The 18,483-nt window shown below is 48.0% G+C and overlaps 1 protein-coding gene across 1 annotated transcript in view; it reads right to left on the bottom strand.

Moving 5' to 3' along the window:
* Positions 1-8,165: 8,165 nt before the first annotated feature.
* The window catches only part of SLC12A8 (solute carrier family 12 member 8), a gene marked incomplete at both ends in the record, with an annotated part of 49,608 nt that continues 39,290 nt past the window's right edge, over positions 8,166-18,483 (bottom strand). The window contains 5 exon segments of the mRNA XM_082001451.1: positions 8,166-8,331; positions 10,940-11,000; positions 13,155-13,272; positions 15,526-15,623; positions 16,484-17,159. Coding sequence (XP_081857577.1) covers positions 8,166-8,331; positions 10,940-11,000; positions 13,155-13,272; positions 15,526-15,623; positions 16,484-17,159 — 1,119 coding nt within the window.

Below are 18,483 nucleotides of genomic sequence, written 5' to 3'. Positions count from 1 at the left end.
AAAGCTGTGAAGTATTTTGATACTTCGGGAGATGGTACAGGGAGCATAGAGCAGCAGCTTAAATACTTGGGGCTATCTTTATACCTGACACGCAGGACTCCGTGTTACCGATTCCTAAGATAATAAGTAGTATCGGCAATAATTATGATTCTTCAGAGAGTTTTGTTAGTCCCTTGAACAAAAGTCTTGCCAACAAGCGAGCCTGACGCTTTCCTACACCCTTTAACTATGTGATACAGGTGAGGCAGCAGGGGCAGAGAAACCTCTCCAAGGTCAATGATACGCCATCAGGGCTGCGTGGGGCAAACCAAAGCCAAACCCAGCCCTGACATGAAATGGATGCCCTTGTGTCTGCTCACTATAAAGGCTGAGGGCCATAACACCAAGCTGACAGCTCTCGTCCCTTTCCCCCCCCACCTCTCCCAAGAGACTTCCCCAACGTCTAAGCCACGTAGCAGCTCCCTGCTCTTACTGCATCCTCCCAAACTGTAAATCCAACCAGCAGGAAGCACGGTAGTGAATGCTTTCCCCAAAAAATCTCAATAAATTCTTCCTACTGTTTTATTCAACAGGCACATCGAGACCAATAGCAAAAGCAGGAAAAAGCAAAAAACATTGCTGAAAGAACAACCGGCACCCATACCAAATGGCTCCGTCTCTCCCCACGCCACTATGGTGCGCATCTGTAGCACGACCCACCCTGCCGTGCCGCTGGCTATAAAAGCAGCGAAGACCTGGATTTACCCCCTATGGGGGTGGGGGGGAAAGCTAACGCCCTCTCCCAAATTGCCATTAAACCTGCCTGAGCTGCGGTAACACCGCATTTCTGAACAAAACGCGGCATTTGTGACCATCCGGGGGGTGACCACGAGAATCAGAGGTCCATACGCACGGCTAGCACAAGGAAACACCGGCCGGAGGGCCCTGTGCTGCCCTTGAGCCGGCCGCATCCCGTCAGAGCTTCGTACGGGTGGGAAAACACCGCGCCGGGCCAGCCAGCGGGGCTGGGGCTGGCCCGGTGCAACCTCCGACACACACAGCACACGTGAGGCTGCCGCCCTCACCGGCCCCAGCCGGGGCAAAAGCCCCGCAGTGTGCACCCATGCGTTTAAACCAGTATTTACCATCAGAAAATAATCTCTTTCCTCTCTCCATTGGGGTTCCATGAGCAGCACGTTATTCACGCGCACCTGGAAAGGAAACACCGATAGTCAGGCAGTTTCAGATTTCCCAAACGCAATCTCTTCCCCTCGCAGGTGCCTAATCTACCCAGGTTTAGTGGCTGTATATTTAAGGCTACTGTGTTTTTCTGCCATGTTATTTTATTCCTACCTTCACTGCTTCAAAGGAATACCCAAAGAAGTCAATGGAATACCCAAAGAAGTCAATTCATGACTGATATTTTTGAGCTCCAGCTCGAACAGCTACATGAATGCACGGAGAAAAAAATAATCATCTCACCTTTTGGGGGGGGGGCGGGATTTTATTGACCCATTGGGATTGCAGAGGGTAGTGTGGTGGGGATGCCACCCCTGCCACTCACGTGCCTCCTGGGAGGCCGGGGAAGAAGCATCGGTGGTGGGAGGAGGATGCGCTGCAGCAGGGCGAAGGTGGCTGCGTGGAGCGTGAGAGCGCGGCGAAGGCCACCGGCACTTGGCTTTTCCTCATGTGGTCCTGGAGCTGTTTACTCCCGTGGCATGACCGCACGCTCCGCTGCCGCATCCCACTAATGATCGTTACAGGGCAGCTCCCCTCCCTCCTTCAGGGCACGAAACTAATAGGAGATTTAAATGCATGAAATCGTGCCTGAGGAGTCGGATGTGCCAGGCGAACCCTGATGTAAACCAATGCCACGGCATCCTCCCGAAAGATGCTGTGACCTCAGACGTCTCCCCGAATTATCTACAAAATACATTTAACACTTCGGTCTGAAAGCAGCCAGCACATTCAACACACAACGGAGTTAAAAGTAAACAAACAGACAAGAACCTTATCAACAGAGGAAGCCTCTAATATAACTATATAAACCATGATTGATATTATACACTGAGGAATTGAAGCTCACCCATCACCTTGTTTTGGGGGAGGAAAAACATGCTGTGTTTTTATTTCACCTTGATTTCCACTCTCCAGATTGAGGGGCCGAATTTGCCCGGTTCTACATTGTTTCAGTCTGAAATCACCAAAACCACAGGAGTCTCCACAGAAGAGGCATCTCTGTAGCACTTTGTCAGGATTACATTGACCGGTCCCTTCTCTCCGGTTCTATAGGAGCCTTTTGCAGCCCCGGCCAATGTCATGAAACTCCTGCAGCTCCCTTGAAACTCAGCCCAGATCTGTCCAAAACTTGGATCAGGCTCATAAACCTCAGACAAGTTTTAAGCTGATGATGAATTAAGGTACGAAGTCAATGTTTTCTACTCCTGGAATTTGTTACTAAAAGTCCTGAGTTTCCGAAGTGGACAGATAGTTCCTAAGAAAGTAATTAATTACCTTCTGCATCTCCTCTCGATGCCGTAAGCCATCCATTAATGGATCCAAATCTTCCAAAAGGCACTTAGGACCTGACCATTTTTCTTGACATTTTGGGGGGTGGTGGTATTTTATTGATATATTTTTACAAGAACTGCTTGCCTTTTTCCTCCTTTGGAAGCAGCTTGTTCCAGATACTTGACATTTGGAGGTCAGGATGGATACAGGTCTTGTGATCTCTTCTCATCCCTCACAGAAAAATGCACAACAAATTAAAATGACGTTGCATTTTGCATCCTGTCATTGGAAATAAATCCCGTATTTTCTGGGCAGAAAAAACATTTTAAAAACAGCCATTTAAATCTAGCTGGGAAGAAGCAATTCTAAATTTCTGATTTGTTTCTTTCAGGACACTTTTCAGCCAGCTCCGGTTTGAAGCGCGTCAAGAAAAACCCAGCCATTTCAGAGCTGAGGAAAACACTGCAGGGCAGCATCCCTAAAATCCAAAAAGAAGCCCTTGCCAAAGTTTACGAGCAACATTGGGATCCGATAAAGTGACAGGTGCACTCCTTGACTGCCGCCTTTCTGGGAGCGCGCCCGCACTTCCACGCGCTCGTGCACCAGTGGGGCAAATCGCAGGTATCGTGGGGCACAGGCTCAGGGGGGTGCGGGCTCCTGCACGCAAGCCACGTGAAAAAAGCTGTGAGGGGCAGAAGGTGGCAGGGGAAGGAGCCTCTCTTGCGCCGTATGGCTTTAAAGCTATTTATTTCTAGCCTGCAATTTGCTGCTAGAGCCTCTCATCCGCAGATTTTAAGGCTGTTACCACTGAGGTCTCACCTAATCTCAGGTTTAAATGATGCTATGCCAAATCTGTGTCTCAGCAACACACCACTGTGAAGTCAGGAATATAAGCAAGTCCACTATAGACCTCTTTTTATATGGAGTTACCAAATTTATAGGTTGTCTACAAAATTTTCTCTCTTTTATCCCAGTAATTCCCTTTTCTAAAATTCACCCAGCAAGGGCAATAATTCAAATAACCTCCGTTTCCCACTAACCTAAATGTTAATCCTAGGCTGGCTCCTGTGATTCAGCAAATCTCTTCCAACCTTGCAGGGCCCCTCACTACAAGAAAGACATTGAGGTGCTGGAGCACGTCCAAAGAACGCCAACGAAGCTGGAGCACAAGTCTTACGAGAAGCGGCTGAGGGAACTAGGGTTGTTCAGTCTGGAGAAGAGGAGGCTGAGGGAAGACCTTATCACTCTCTTCAACTACCTGAAAGGGGGTTGTAGCGAGGTGGGTGTTGGTCTCTTCTCCCAAGTAACTAGCGCTAAGACAAGAGGAAAAGGCTTCAAGTTGTGCCGGGGAGGTCTGGATTGGGTATTAGGAAAAATTTCTTCACCGAAAGGGTTGTCAAGCACTGGAACAGGCTGCCCAGGGAAGTGGTGGAGTCACCATCCCTGGAGGTATTTAAAAGATGTGTAGATGTGGAGCTCAGGGACATGGTTTAGTGGTGGACTTGGCAGTGCTGGGTTAACAGTTGCACTTGATGATCTTACAGGTCTTTTCTAACCTAAGTGATTCTATGTGTAAGTATGACGCTGTTTAAGAACCTCTGCCTGTCTGAACCAGAGGTGCATGGGCGAGAGCATACCAGCTCACGGGGCACAGAGAGCCCCCGTGCCTAAATTCGGCCGTGCGCAGAAACATCATTTCATGTTTTGTCATCGTTCTTTGCTACTTTCAAGTCTGTGGTCACAACTAACTATGAATAAGTGACCATGGCAGGTGTGTAATTTTTTTGGCCACCGTACACAACAAAACCATCCAAGGAAACTCAAAGCTGATCAACAGACACCCAAGAGGGCAGAAAAAAAGACAGGTTTGAGCTAAGCTATGGATTTAAGGAGCTTGGTTCTCCCCATGCAGATTCCTAATGGGACACACAGGCAGATCTGGGGGAGATGATGACAATTTATACCAACTGAGGAGCTGTCTCTTAATGCCAATATCACAATAAAACTTCACTTTTCTCCTGCCCATTCTTAGTCTTGACTAAGAATTAGTGCTGCAAGTTTTTTGAGGCAGAAAATTCTGATTTCCAGACCTGTTTAGTGCTGTGGGATCACAAACAAAGCACGAGCTTGGGCTCATGATCCCAGCATGAGCTTCCAAGCAATACTGCAAGGCAAGTAATAAAATATTTATCCTCCACTGCCTTCTGTGCTTGTATGCTCTGCAAAGGAAGCTGTCAAAACTAGAGCCACCAGTTTACAGTTGGAGTCTTCAAAAAGAAGACATCTCTCTCAAAACCAAATGTTTTCACACCCTGACACATTGCAAGACATTCTTGTTTCTTACATAATAATAATAATAATAATAAAATAAAATTTCCAACTAGAAGGAAAATAATTATAGATTATAACAAAACTTACATAGCTTAGGAGATAGGAGGGCCTTTTCAAAATGACATTAAGCAAGTTGCAACCTATACAGGACATGTGATTCTCTGAGATGGTTCCCAAAACCACCTTCAGGGAACCTGAAACTTCATGAAATCCACAGCATCTGGAGTGACCACCTGGGTGAAAGCAGCACATTCCCACTTGCGGTGGCAATCTCCACCTGCATTTCTTCTCATTAATCACTAAACGTGAAGCTGATAAATTCCTACCCCTAATTTCACCCATTTTTTTTGAGTGCTACAGAAGCTACAGATATTTTTGACACAACACCTCAAATCTTCGGCAATGCAACTGCTCGCTCTTTCTTGCTGGAAAAGCTTCCTTGATGTGCAAAGCCCTGCATACCCGCACGGCCTGAACTCATCGAGTCTCCAATGCTACCGAGCCTGTGGGGTTACCGGTGCCAAAACAAGGCTTCCCTCTGCTCCTACCATCAACTAGGCCAACGCTAACGCTCCAGGAAAGAGCAGCACGTCCCTTTCCAAGCATCACACAGGGAAGTTGCTCTCCTCACAACCTGTAACAGCAGCGAGGAAACCAGCCCTAGGCGATGCGTTGCTCCCTTGCAGACAGGAGGGGAGCGAAGGGCCCATACTTACGGGGCGGTGGAGGGAGCTGGTTCCTGCTGTGCTGGTGGTGCCAGTGGAGGAGGTGAAGGGTTTCCCCAGCAGCAGCACGTGGAGCCCAAAGACCAGAAACCCCTGGCATGACGTGCCCTGCAGAGCATCTCCTCCGCTGCCAGCTCCCGATCACAGCTATTGCCTCCCGGCGCCGACGCCAGCCCCGCTGCCGCCTTTTTCCAGAAATGCCAAGGCACGACCCACCCCTGCACCCCAGCACCCTCCAGACGGCCTCTCACCAGCACGGTGCCTTCCTCCGGCTGACGGCGGAGGCTTTGTGTTCGCCGGGCAAACACAACCAGAATTGTTCCAGAGGACATCCAGATGCAAAGGGCTACCGGAGCTGAAGGGGCAGGACGGCACTGGCAGGGCAAGGGGACAGCCGCTGCAGACTTAAGTCAGCTCAAAGCAAAGCTGTGAGGCACCTTCCCAATACCGCTAGACCAAGGGAGAAGCTGCTTGTGTTTCTGGCCCATCACATCCCAGTTTTGGGGACAAGCGGGGGCCATGGTGTCAGAGAGGCAAACACTCCCCACCGCCAAGCCATCTGGCTTCACTCAGCGCAGCTGCCCAGTGAGGTACATGGCCAAGGGACCTTTCCCATCCTCCCTCACTGGTTCTCCTGATTGCTGCCTTATTTTAAGAAGGGAACTAAATTGTTTAGGAGCTAACAAATAAGTTAACCCAGGAATTTCTGCCCATTAATCACTTCATGCCGTGCTCTGGGGTTTTCTTTTGTTCAAGCTACAGAGAAACGTGGGGCTGGGCAATGCCTGTCTTAGGAGGGAAGGCACCCCGCAGTATTTTGATGTGACAGGACTTTAAGGAATACAAGATTTTACAGTACTGGTTTTATGGTTGTGCATCAAACTGTAACGGGATAACGCAGCAACGTGCGGCTTGCCAGCAGTGGATCAGCACCCAGGAGTGTTTGAAGTTTGCGGAACAGCAGTAGCTGCTGAGGTCAAGGATGCTACAAGCACAGGAAGGTCTCTCTGGAGCCACGGGTCCGGGGAACCCAGGGGAAGCTTCAGCACAGAGCCATATCCCCACAACACGTTCAGACTCTTTGGAAACCAAAGGCAAAAGGCAATGGAAAGAAGGAACCCCGGGATGGACTGTTGCCAAGACAGGCCTTGAGGTGGCTCAGAGCTGGACACACAAGCATAACTTCCCTCTTGCCTCCATTGAGATCATTAAGATTAAAAATACTTAATAAAAGACCTGTGACCTTAAAAAATTAATACGCTTACCAGGATCACTCTCTTCTTTATCTCAGCAGAAAGCCTGCCTTGCTTCCCTCTGTAAGAAAACTGGAAGAGCCAAAGCTGCAGCCAGCCAGCGGTGAGATGGGACGGGGGGTCCCCCCATGGCCAGCAAGCGGAATGGCCCTGGTGCTCAAAGGCATTGAGTGTGCCCACAGCAAGCGTGGAGAGGAGTTCCTGGTGTCTCAAGCTTTTATTGCACAGAAGGAGAAATAAATAATCTAAAGGCTGAAACGCTCAGAGGCGAAGGGAAGTGAAAGGCAGCGATTTCCCCCTCCTCTCGGCATGAGAACAGTTTGTGCTGCTGGGGCTTGCCTCAGCCCTGAGTCCTCCCGTGCACCCCCCCAGGTCCTGCCAGGACCACTGCCTGCAGGCAGGACAGCGCTCAGCCAGGGGTTCTTCCCTGGGGAGCAGAAGCGATGGTGACAGGGGCGTCCGTGCAAGACCCCACACCACAGCCACTGCCCACCAACCCTAAGGTCTGCGTGGGAAATCCTGCAGCATCCTCGGCTTTAAGCAAAATAAGCAAAAATGAGGCTAAACGTATTTTGTTAAGGCACTTCTGAACCATCCGTCCCTTCAGCACGGAGATGCTCTGCTTGGACCCAGCTATGTTGTCAGGTTTCCGGTGCCATGGCAGAAAGGATGTGCGAAATCACTACGAACAGCTTCTAAGACATCATTTTACAGTTTCACAGTAGAGGTCATTATACAGCATTACTGCATTTAAATGTGCGATTCCAGTTGTGAATATATTTCATAATCTTCTTGCACTTGCCACTGATTCTGGCCTATTGTCTAATGCCTTAAAGTACTTTCTAAGACCTTGGAAATTGAAACGCTGAGGTAGAAAATTACTGTATTACAAGCAGGCAAATTCACGCCAAGAGGAGAAGTGAATTGACCGGGAAGGTTGCATCCATCCGTGGCACAGCTGGGAGCGGGGTGCTGGCTCCTGCTGCCAAGGCCACCGCTCCCAGGCACAGTGTGTCCCTAGTCACCCAGAGGACGTTTGAAATAGAGTGTTGTAAGCTTTTATAGCGGCAACACTCTTTAGAGCCCAATAGCACTTATAATTGAATTCTTTAAAAGGATTATATTGTCCTCAGTAACTCATCGCTTCCCTGGACTGGCCCTTTCATTTGCATTTTTTCCCTCATTTTGGATATGATTCAAAACCCAGCAATGTTGTAGTTTGCATAAACAAACAAGCCTCGAATATATAAATAACTATTCACATCCTTTCCGTATATATTCAAGTATTGCACAAGGCACCGTGGCAGCCATTGGCATTTCTAAACGCTTTTTGAAGTAGCGGCTTGATTTTTTTTGTGTGTGTCCTTTACTGGAATTGATTCCCAAGCTCCTCTCTGCTGACAAGCGAGGACTGGTGATAGCGGTCCCGTGAGGCGAAGTCTGCGTTCTCCTCGGTGAGCTGCGTGGTCTCCATGCCAACTGTTGCAAAGGACGGTGTCACCACGATCTGCTCCTTAGGAGATGGCCTTCTCCTGTAAACAGAGAAGCAAAGGCACCTGCATCACCCCTTGTTTGCCGTCCATTAGCGGCTGCGCAAACAAAACCAGCCAAACCGCAGCTGTGACAAGCCTAAATCCTTCTCAGCACCCTTGGGAGGCATGGAACTAATCTGAAAATATTTTTCCTAGAAGGCACACAAAATATATACTTACTTCCCCCAGCAAACACTAGAAAATACACATTTTCTTAACCAATAAGTTCCCTCTTTGGACATTGACTATGGCAAACACTTTCCACACTGTGCAGGAAAAGAAGGAGCTTGAACCATTTCTAATGAAAAATATCCTTTTTATATATAGCCCAGAGGTTGGTTTCAAGAAAACCTTATTCCACATCTGCTAATCAAAATGGCAAGAGCTTATAGCACTGACTCAGACCTCACTGAGCACCAAAGAGCCTTAGAGGTGTCAAGGATCCTTGGTTGCCTCCAACTCTTTTGCATTCTAATGGGATTTGTTCTTTACCTCCAATTCATTAAAATATCTCTCCTGGATTTCAAGGAAACAAATCTTGGGAAGAAACTGCAAATCACTCCAATGCAATTTCTCACAGTGTAGCCAAGGTGGGCTTCAAAATGACCCACCTGACCCCCAAGCGGCGACGAAATTGTCCTTGTGGCAGCATGAGCAGGAACCCTGGCATTAGGATAAGGCAATCAAGCTGTTTGTCTGACCCAGAGATTGCGCTCTTTGAGGAGAGAGAAATAGGATCCGTCTCTGCCTTGGGCATTCGTCAGCTCCACGCTCAGTCCTCCTTGGCAGGGTCTTGACTGCACTCATTGATCGCACTTCATCGCTCATTGATTGCACTAATCGAACCACTAAGGACTGGGACGGTTTGGTAACCCACAGGAGAAAAAATCCCTGCGACAACTGTGCCTCTACTTGTGAGAAGCAGAGCTGCCTTCCAGGAGGGATGGTTTCTCCTTTCCACACATGGTAACTCTCCATGAAGCCTCGCATCTCAACCAGCCTCCTGTGGGGAACCTCAGACAATGGGCAGGAGACAGGGCTGAGAAGCACTGGGGGACAACCGGGAGGAAAATCCTGCTCTATCATCGTAGCTGCATTGAGCTCAAACGACCTGCCACGAGTCCACCCAGACACTGAGGTGGAACCAGACAAGTGCCCGGGGTAGGAAGCAGCGGGGCCTGACATGCTGTGTGATGCGTAACTCTGGCAGCGCTTCAGCATGGCCCGCACGCCCTGTTCCCGTCCTCACCTCCGCACCCTCGGCTTGGGCTTGCGTTGCAAGTCCAGCAGACGTTGTGAAAAGCGCGGGGACAACCCCTGACTCCACATGAGATATGCAGAAAACACAGCGCACACCTTCCACACCCCCTCACTCCCCCCTGCCGGGGTAATCTCTTCTAACCTGGGATCTCGTTCCCTAACGCTTAGGCAAGCGTGCAGCTTTACCCAACTGCCGTGCGAGGCAGCGGTGGCTGTGTGAACAAAGCTAGTCATGGCAAGAGGTTTGTGGGACAGGTGGGTCTTCAGGGACCCAGTCCCGTGCTTGGAGACATCCACTGGTCTGGTAGAGAAAGGGATGGATGCGATGCGGGAGAACCGACTTGTCTATTCTCGGCCCTGCCACAGACCTGCCATGGGGACCGAAGAGAAGTCCTGTCTTCTGGCTTCTCTCCCAAGCCACCTCTGCTACCAAAGGCATGTGGCCATGTTATAGGGACTGTGAGCAGAGGCAGGAGCTGGCAACACAGGCATGGGCCTGTGCCAATGTGCTTAAATGCCTGGACTTTGATTTATTTTAAAGGAGCCACCAAATTTGCCCACATAATGCATGGCAGCTCATGTTGCGCAGTCCTTACTACAGTGTTCACCCACCGCAACAAAAAAAGCAACCCAACAGATTGAGAACCTCAAATCCCACTGTGCTGTACAGAGATGGTCACTATCCTCTGTGGGAAACCCAAACGTGACAGAATTAATGATTAATAGTATCAAAACAAATTAAAAACACTAGTTAGTAACCAACCAACCAAAAAGCTGGAGGTCTTCTGGGAAGGAAAATCCCAAGACATTGCTACTGCAGTCCCATACAGACTCAATACTGTTCCTTCACTGAAGACCTTGTTTGTTGTATTTGCCCCGTAGCTATTGTGGCTTCCCCCTAGATTTCCTCTCAAACTTGAGCACAGCTGCCACATGCACCTGTTCCACCACTACCATACTCATTTGCTTTCAATGGATGGTGGGTGGAAGAGATGGAGTCTCCTGTTATTCATTTCCTACCAGATTTTCCAGTTCAGCCTGAGCCACCAAAGTTGAGCACCGACCTTTCAGGTAAGATAAAGCTTTGGGCACCAAGATATGGTTAGCAGCTGAAGTGTCCACGCATAAGGCAGAGGAGACTCCAGCTCTCCCGCTTACGTGGCCAGCCATAGGCCGGGCTAATGGAAGCAAACAGTTGTTTTTGCCATTAAGAATAACTTTGAGTGTGCAAGAAGGGACTGCTTAAGGTAATAAGCAAGTCAACTCTGCCATCCCTCGCTGTGCACATTAGTGGGTCACAGGAACAATTGAGCACTGCCTTGGTCCCTGCCAAGTGACTGGTACCAACCTGCACGAGGTGATCAAAACGGACTTAATCCAGCCGAAGAAACTGAAATTTGCTGCTGCTCCTACAGAGAAAAGGCACGAGAAGTCAGTATGCTGCTAATTCTCTCATAATAGCATTAAGCCATTGAATTTTTGCATAAAATCTCAAACCAATATGCTTGTTATTAGCCCTAAGTACAAAAAGTTTTCACGATGGTGAGAACACTCCTGCAGCCTTCCCACACATTGTAGCTTTTAAATGATTGTCAAGAAATTTAAACCCAATTTCCCAGGCAGAACAGCTATCCTTTCCCAGACTGACAGCTTGTGAAAACCCCAGTAAGGCAAGGAGCAAAGCACAGACACCCGTAGCACTACCTTTTCCTCCCTGGACTGCAAAGCTCATTCCCACTGCCAGGATGGGGGGACAGGAAGAGCCATTCAGCCGGGGTGTCTGTGGTCTCACCATTCCTTCCCTCCTGTCTCACCCCACAGAGAGCTGGCTTAGCTTATTACGCCAATACTATTTTTTTCTGGTTTCTCTGTAGGGTTAGTGTCCTGCACTGGCTCACTGCAGGGCCAGGGAAGTGCCAGAGCTGGCAGCAAAAGCAGCAGGAGAAGTTTGTGGTGAGGGACAGGGAGGAGAACAGGCACCCGACAGCGCCTGCTGGTTTGGATTAGGCTGTTGGGGAGGAAGAGAGAGGAGAAGGGACATGTCGAAATCCCAGAGCATTTCTGCTCCCAAGGTCTTCATCTAGTCCTTCATCTAGAGTACCTCTCAAGCCAGTGTCTCCCAGTCTTTCTAGACAGAAGGGTCATTCAGTCTTTTGGAGAAGAAACTCAGGGATCATTGGATGCCATGTGGCTGCACAATAACATTCACTTCACATCCAAATAAAAATTGGGCTGAACTTTCAGCATTCATTTCTAACTTTTCTTTTGCTATGCATTATTTTACTGTATGCATGGGAATGCACATGCAAAAGAAACCAAGAAAAAAATGTCTAATCATGATACTATTTCTCAGATCACCTTCCAAGATCCTCTACACGCTGACCGAGAAACTCTTTTTAAAGTCATTTTTGGTAAATATTTCAAAATCACATAAGAGAGATGTAATATAGTGAATATACAAAGGCAAAGAAAACTGCAAGGCCTGAAAACAGTGTTTTCTTTAATAGATGGGGACTGTAAAAATCTTTGTTAAAACTTAGATATATTTCAGAACATACTAATTAGCAAGTACTATCCACAGTCTTAGCTCTTTCCTACCATCCCATGCAGATAAATAGAAAAGAAGTCAGCGCAGAAAGAGAAGCACTGATGAGCGATGTTGTGACGGTTACCGAGCGACAAGTATTTTGGGTTTCTGAAATCTAGTACCTAGGTACCTACTGTCTAATAATCTTTCATCTAAATAAACCTGGGTATCTATTTCTGCACTGCCTAAAAGACATATGAACTCAGGCTCTTTGGACTTTTCTCATCTTGCAGAAAAAAACGGCACAGCCACGTGTGCGGGTAGTTATGTCCATATGCACCTACATACGTATGTATGCATATGTACGTGAGACACAGAGACATAGACTAATGCAAACCCCTCCTGCGGCCGTGCCAAGGAGCTGTAGGCTCCCATGAGCTGCCTTCTGAATGTGCTTCGCTGTTTAATTTTGAACTTGTTTAAGCCGATCACATGCGCAGACCTTTCTAATGCCCTCTGCCTAAGAGTATTTTCCCAGATTACGTTCCCAACATATTCAACCTGTTTAGTTCTGGAATCAAAAGGCTCTCTTGTTCTGCAGTTATGAATGCTGAGGTTTAACGAGATACTCGTCATAATTCCCATTTTCATTAAAGTTTTCTCAGGCAGGTTTAGGTTGATTAATTAAGTTTATTAAAACGTATTTATGGCAGATTTTTCTCATTGCTGTGATACATTTACGATCTGCCATCCCTGTTAAGTCTTAGTATTAGTATCTGGTTTTGCCATTTAAAGTACAACATATTAAAGCAATAAGCACAATGTTCAAACCACCAAACTCATGCTAGTTGCAGTTAGAATCCAATATAAAATTAAAGACCCAGAGAGAAAATGTATTAAAAACTAGCAACAAAACAAAACCTCATCATCCACTGTGTCACCTGCATATTAAACACAAGGGTCTCAATTCCTAATTAAGTTAAATTAAAGCCTAATGAATTTTTAAGCAGATTTAATAATACAATAAAATACTCACCAAGCGGGAGTCCTGGGCTCACCTGGCCGATGTAGAAATACAGAATAACTGCTGCACCCAGGCTGACAAGGGTGTAGATCCACTGAATGACAAACATTATGACGAGGGACATGATTGCCTGTTGGAAAGACACGGTTTTTGGGGTCACCTCAGAGTCCGTAAGATAATATGTTGATGACAATCTGACGGTGGCAACACCGACCTCCTGCTCTGGCCCTGCAGTACAGCGCCCGGCGAGGACTGCTCACCTTCAGACACAGCCTGACACGAGGTCAGCGCTTTGTTCCTCAACCTTGCAAGGTGAGCATGCATCGCAACTCTAACAGAAACTTCTTAATAACGGAGGCAGCGCCGGAGCGTTCAAGTTGTTATGACAGCACCAGTTAACTGTTTTGGGCTGCGGGGCTTTTTGCCAGAAATGATGAATCTTGGCTTTAAATACATGCAAAACCAGCGCTTCGATGGTGTCTCTGCACCTCCAGCTTTCTCAGGGACTTCTCAGGAGAACTGTATAGGAGGTGTGCACAGTCAGGACCCAGGATGCAGCCACTGGGCTTTATCCTGGTGAGTGTTTCCTTTTAGGTGTCTCCCTCCTAATGAAGTCCTGGGATGGGGAGACAACAGAGACTGTCCTTGCACCAGACCTGCTGCACAGCCCGGGTCCTGCCCACGGGAGGAATGATGGAGCTGGATGGATGCTCCCAGGCCTCGGTGGCCGAGGCCGATGGCGCAGCAGGACTCCCGGGGAACCACGTCACCTCCTGCCTGTAAAACACTCCACTAGTGCATGGCTTTTGGCCACATATAAAGCACTTTCACCCAGTGTTTTCTGAAAAGATTTGGGTATCGCATGTCTGAAGTTTCTCAGTAATGAAGTTTCCACGTTATAGGGAGCCCTGTTTGGTCTCACTGTTAAAAGGAGGGACAGCACAGGATTACAGTTTCATCTTCAGCAGCGTGGAGGTAGCTTTCAGTGAGCTACCTTGAGCCCTACAGCCCAGGAGCATGGGCTTCGGGTCTCTGCGGGGCTGCTCCAGCAGCAGTATCCAGAGGCTCACCAGCTCACAAGGTAGATTTGGCTCAAGGGACATAAGAAAGGGGGCAGGGTTGGCATCTTCATGGATCAGGTTAGGAACAGCAAGGGACAGCATGCAAAGAAAGAGCTAAATGAGTCCAGAATGACATGATCGGTGAAGCACAGAGAGAGAGGGCGGAGGGGAAAGGAGCCAGCTTGAATAAATGCATCTGATTTTTCCTTCTGTGATTTTATTTTGCATTGTTGATCCCTTCCCAGCTCTGCTGCAACCTCCTCCCAAGTCTGACTACTGACAGGAAAGCAAATCTGCTTTAATGAATATGTCAGTCGTCTCCATAACCGAATTCCCCCGCGAAGGCAGAGAGCTGACCGCTCCGCGATGACATGCGCTTGGGAGCCACGTTAGTTACCAAGCCCAGAGACGTACAACCTCCTACAGATGTCATCACTAGGGAGAAGCCTCCAGCAGCCGTCCCACCCCTGGCACCGCGATCCGGCCAGGACCCCTCGCCAGGAGCTGGCTGCTGGCAGTGGGGGCAGTGATTTTGAAAAGTAGGTGTCAAACTCCATCTGAGGATTAAGCTAAAAGGGTTCGGTGAGTTGTTCGAGTGGGTTTGTTACATTTTACACACAGCTATGAAATCACCGTCCATGCAGCAAAGCCATATGGCTCATTCATTATGCATATCTGACCCTTTCCCTGTCATCTGCCCATTAATCCATCTTCCCAAGATGAATTCAAATGTCCTAAACTCCTCAGCAGCTTGAGACAGAAGCTATTTAAAAGTTTTTTATTCTTTAAAGTAACGTGCTGGGGGAATGTTCCGCTTTCTTTCCTCAAAAGGTGGAATTTCACAGCCAGGCTGCTGTGGTATCAGGAGGTCAGCACTAATGAAATCCCACCCCGAGCTTGCAGAAACCATCTCATAAATAAAAGCAACACGGCTTTGAAGCTGATGTCTCACTCCGTCCCACGGCAAGAAAAAGCAGGCTGGCACACAGTGAAAAGAGGGATGCTGCTTTTTTCCCAGCCAGCCATGCCTCTCAAGTCCTAAAATGCCACAGTTTGAATTTGTACCTTCTTGGTTTAGGTTGGGTTTGGGGGGTTTTTTTTGCTGTTGTTGTTGTTTTAATTAATATGTCATCTGGCTTCCTTTGAATTTGAACGAGTGGATGCATGGTACCTTGAATACTTGATTCAGGTGGCCTGGAATACTAGAAACAAAGGCCATTTTAAAGTACTGGAGTGTATTTACACTGCAGTGAGTGAGTGATGAATTTCTTTCCATTTTCTACAATCACAAACCAGTGCTCAAAATAAACGAAAATACTCACACCAGCAAAGGAAACCCAGTGATTGCAGAATTTGGAGTAGAAGGATTCTGGTATTTGCTGAATTCCCAGCTCTGGATTTTGTTGCTTTATAGATGATTCTACAGAAAAAAACAAGAAAAGAAAAGAGACATTAAAAAGGAGCTAAAGTGGGTTTTCTTCTCCTTCTTTACATTACCAGATTCCAGAAAACCAAAGCAGAAATTTTAGCTGACAGCTGGGTATGGCAGAGCTTAAGCAAAACCTCAAAAATGAAAACAAAAAAGAAGTGCAAGAAAAAAAAGTGTTCTAGCTCTGGTGCTGAGTCCATTTGAAAGCCATATCTACCTCTCTCTGCCTCAGTTTCCCTATTTGTGAAAAAAGAGGAACAATACTTTTCTCCCTCAGAGGGGTTTATGAAGCTTAATTGACTAATGCTGGTAAAACCCTACAGCACTGAGATGACAAACTCCAAGCAAATCGCCATGGTATCAAATTCCCACATCGCCAACAAAACAAATTCAGACTCTTAGCCGTGGGTGTTGAATCACAGACTCCACCCGTGGCATGGGGACCACTGCATTTTGATAGCCCGAGTTTTAGACTCAAACGGCTCCATCCCTCCTACCCCACACCAGGGTGAAGTAAACCCCTGGATACACTCAAAACCTTTTTAATGTACAGCGCTAAGAGCGCATGTGTAGAATAATGACTAGACCGTAAACAATCCTACACTAAGCATAGTCCTGCCTGTTTTCCTGTGATTAATCTTCCATAGGAAATTGCACTGGAACTCCTCCTGTGATGCATTGCAATGAACTCTACCCTAACCTGGAATAAATGATATTCTTGCTATGAATCATTGAATGACAGCCCTGTATAATGCTAGTTCCACACCTGCCCCCAAGAAAGCACCGTGAGGACTGAGGTTATGAACCGCTCCCTCATGAGCACAGAGATGTCCATCTCCTACGGCCCTTACCTTCGCCCCTCTGGCCGGGGAGTGCGGGCGCCTCACTGCAGAGCTGCTCCCCCAGCTCCAGCAGCCTGGGTGTCTGCTGGGCATCCGCAGCGGGTGGTGAGCATGGACCCGTGTCATGCTGATGGACCTGCTCAGCCAGGTCCTGCTGGCTCTTGCTGCAGGGCTCCATGGTCTCATCCCCGCCGTACGGAGCCGGGGGAACATCACGATGGAGATCCAGGAGAAAGCTGTCTTGTAATGTCTGCTTGGCTCGCTTCTTTGTCTTCTTCTGTTTGGCCTTTTGGGTTAAATTCTTGGCTCCTCCTTTTTTGCAAGTGCCTGGCTCACTATGAAATGGTTTAAAAAGTTGGTCCATGTCTTTTGTGAATTCCAGCAAGGTGCCGTTTGACCTGCTCTGAATTACTCCATCTGCTGCATGGCTGGAGGGCTTGTTGAAAATTAAAGGCTGGGAAGAATGAGCAGGCCTAGCATTTTCCATCTGGGTCTCGTCAGGTTTCTGCTGAACATTGTAGCTTAAGGAGACTGAGAAATAGGAATAGTCTATAGCAATATATGTCAACATGAAATTGATGGTGACTATGGGAGCAAGAACATTCACTTGCCCAATGAAGACGAAAGCCATGGTGATGAAACTTGTTAAGCAAATTGCAGCCACTGGAGTCTTGTTGGGTCCTTTCTATTTCATAAATAAAACAAACTTACATTTAAATTAATAACCATAAGCCTCACCATGAGGATTCCCCTCTTGCTCAGCTGCCATGAGTGGTTACCTGGGCGGTCTGCAGTACCCCCTTAGTCATGAAACACACACACACGTGCACAAGCAGAGGCTCACCGGCTTAATAAATTAAAGAACAGGCTGGAAGCCAAAAGCTGCTGCGCTCCCACCTCGCCTCTGAGCCTTACTCAAGCTTTGTCTTTGGAAAACTCATCCACTCTCACTCCCTAACTCCGCAGTAAAACAATGTCATTAAAGCAGCAATAAACCTTCAGAGAGATTTGTGGGGCTTATGGGAAGTCTGGCAATAAAACGCATTAATTGGCGTTAACTGTTCATCTCCAATTTCTCTACAGGACTCTGCGTCGCTGCCGACCCAGAAGACTCCCGCACGCTGCCGTTGGAAAGGCTTCGGCTGCCAGATAGAGTCAGTGAAGCTCTGCCTGCACGGAGCAGTGCCACCTTCCCAGCCGCAGCTTCTGGCCCTGCCCTGACCGGAGGCTGAGCTAAACCCACGGTCTGCTGAGCCTCTGCACTTGGGGTTTCCCCCCTTTCTTCCACCCAAGGCGCATCTGCCCGGCGGCAGGAGGAGAGCCACAGAGAGGCTGGGCAGCCCCGGATGCCGGAGGGCGGGAGTCAGCGCCAGCGATGCTGGGAGTGCGCCGGGAAGGCAGGCAGCCAGGAGAAACACCGCCGGCTCTTCTCTGGGCTGGGGTGAAGGCAGGGAGAGGAGGAGAAAGAGAGGGACAAAGCAATGGGCATCAGGGGGTGGAAAGACTTGAGCCATCAGTTCCTGAACTTTAATCCCAGGTCTAACGTGCCCTTCCTTGGACCAGGCACTGTCTCGCCGTTTCAGTACCCGAGAAGCCTGTGCAGGCTGTGTAAAGACCTCACTGGAAAATATCTTACAAGATATCTTACAAAATATCTTAGGTTTTCACTCACTGCATGCGCTTTGTTAATAAACACACAGCTCAGATGGAAACTATTCATATTTCCTCCTCTTATTTATTAATAGAAAAGGGGACCAGTTCTGGTCCTTCTCCCAATGAAATGGAAATATAAAGGATAAAGGGATAAAGGAACACGGTTCTCAGCATCTGTAGTATCAGAAAGACATACTGAGATGGGGAACATCTCAGGATGCCTCTGGCTTGGGTTTAACTCTACAGAAAACAGTCGTGTCCTTCCCATCAGCTGGGGTTATGGTTATGGACTACAACACTTTTTTTTCAACCATGGAAAAAAAGAACTGATATGGAACAGATTGTTAAGGGCAAAC

The sequence above is a fragment of the Phaethon aethereus genome (genome assembly GCF_964289735.1).
Source record: "Phaethon aethereus genome assembly, chromosome: 6".
Taxonomy (NCBI): domain Eukaryota; kingdom Metazoa; phylum Chordata; class Aves; order Phaethontiformes; family Phaethontidae; genus Phaethon; species Phaethon aethereus.
This window is presented reverse-complemented; position numbering and strand designations above follow the sequence as displayed.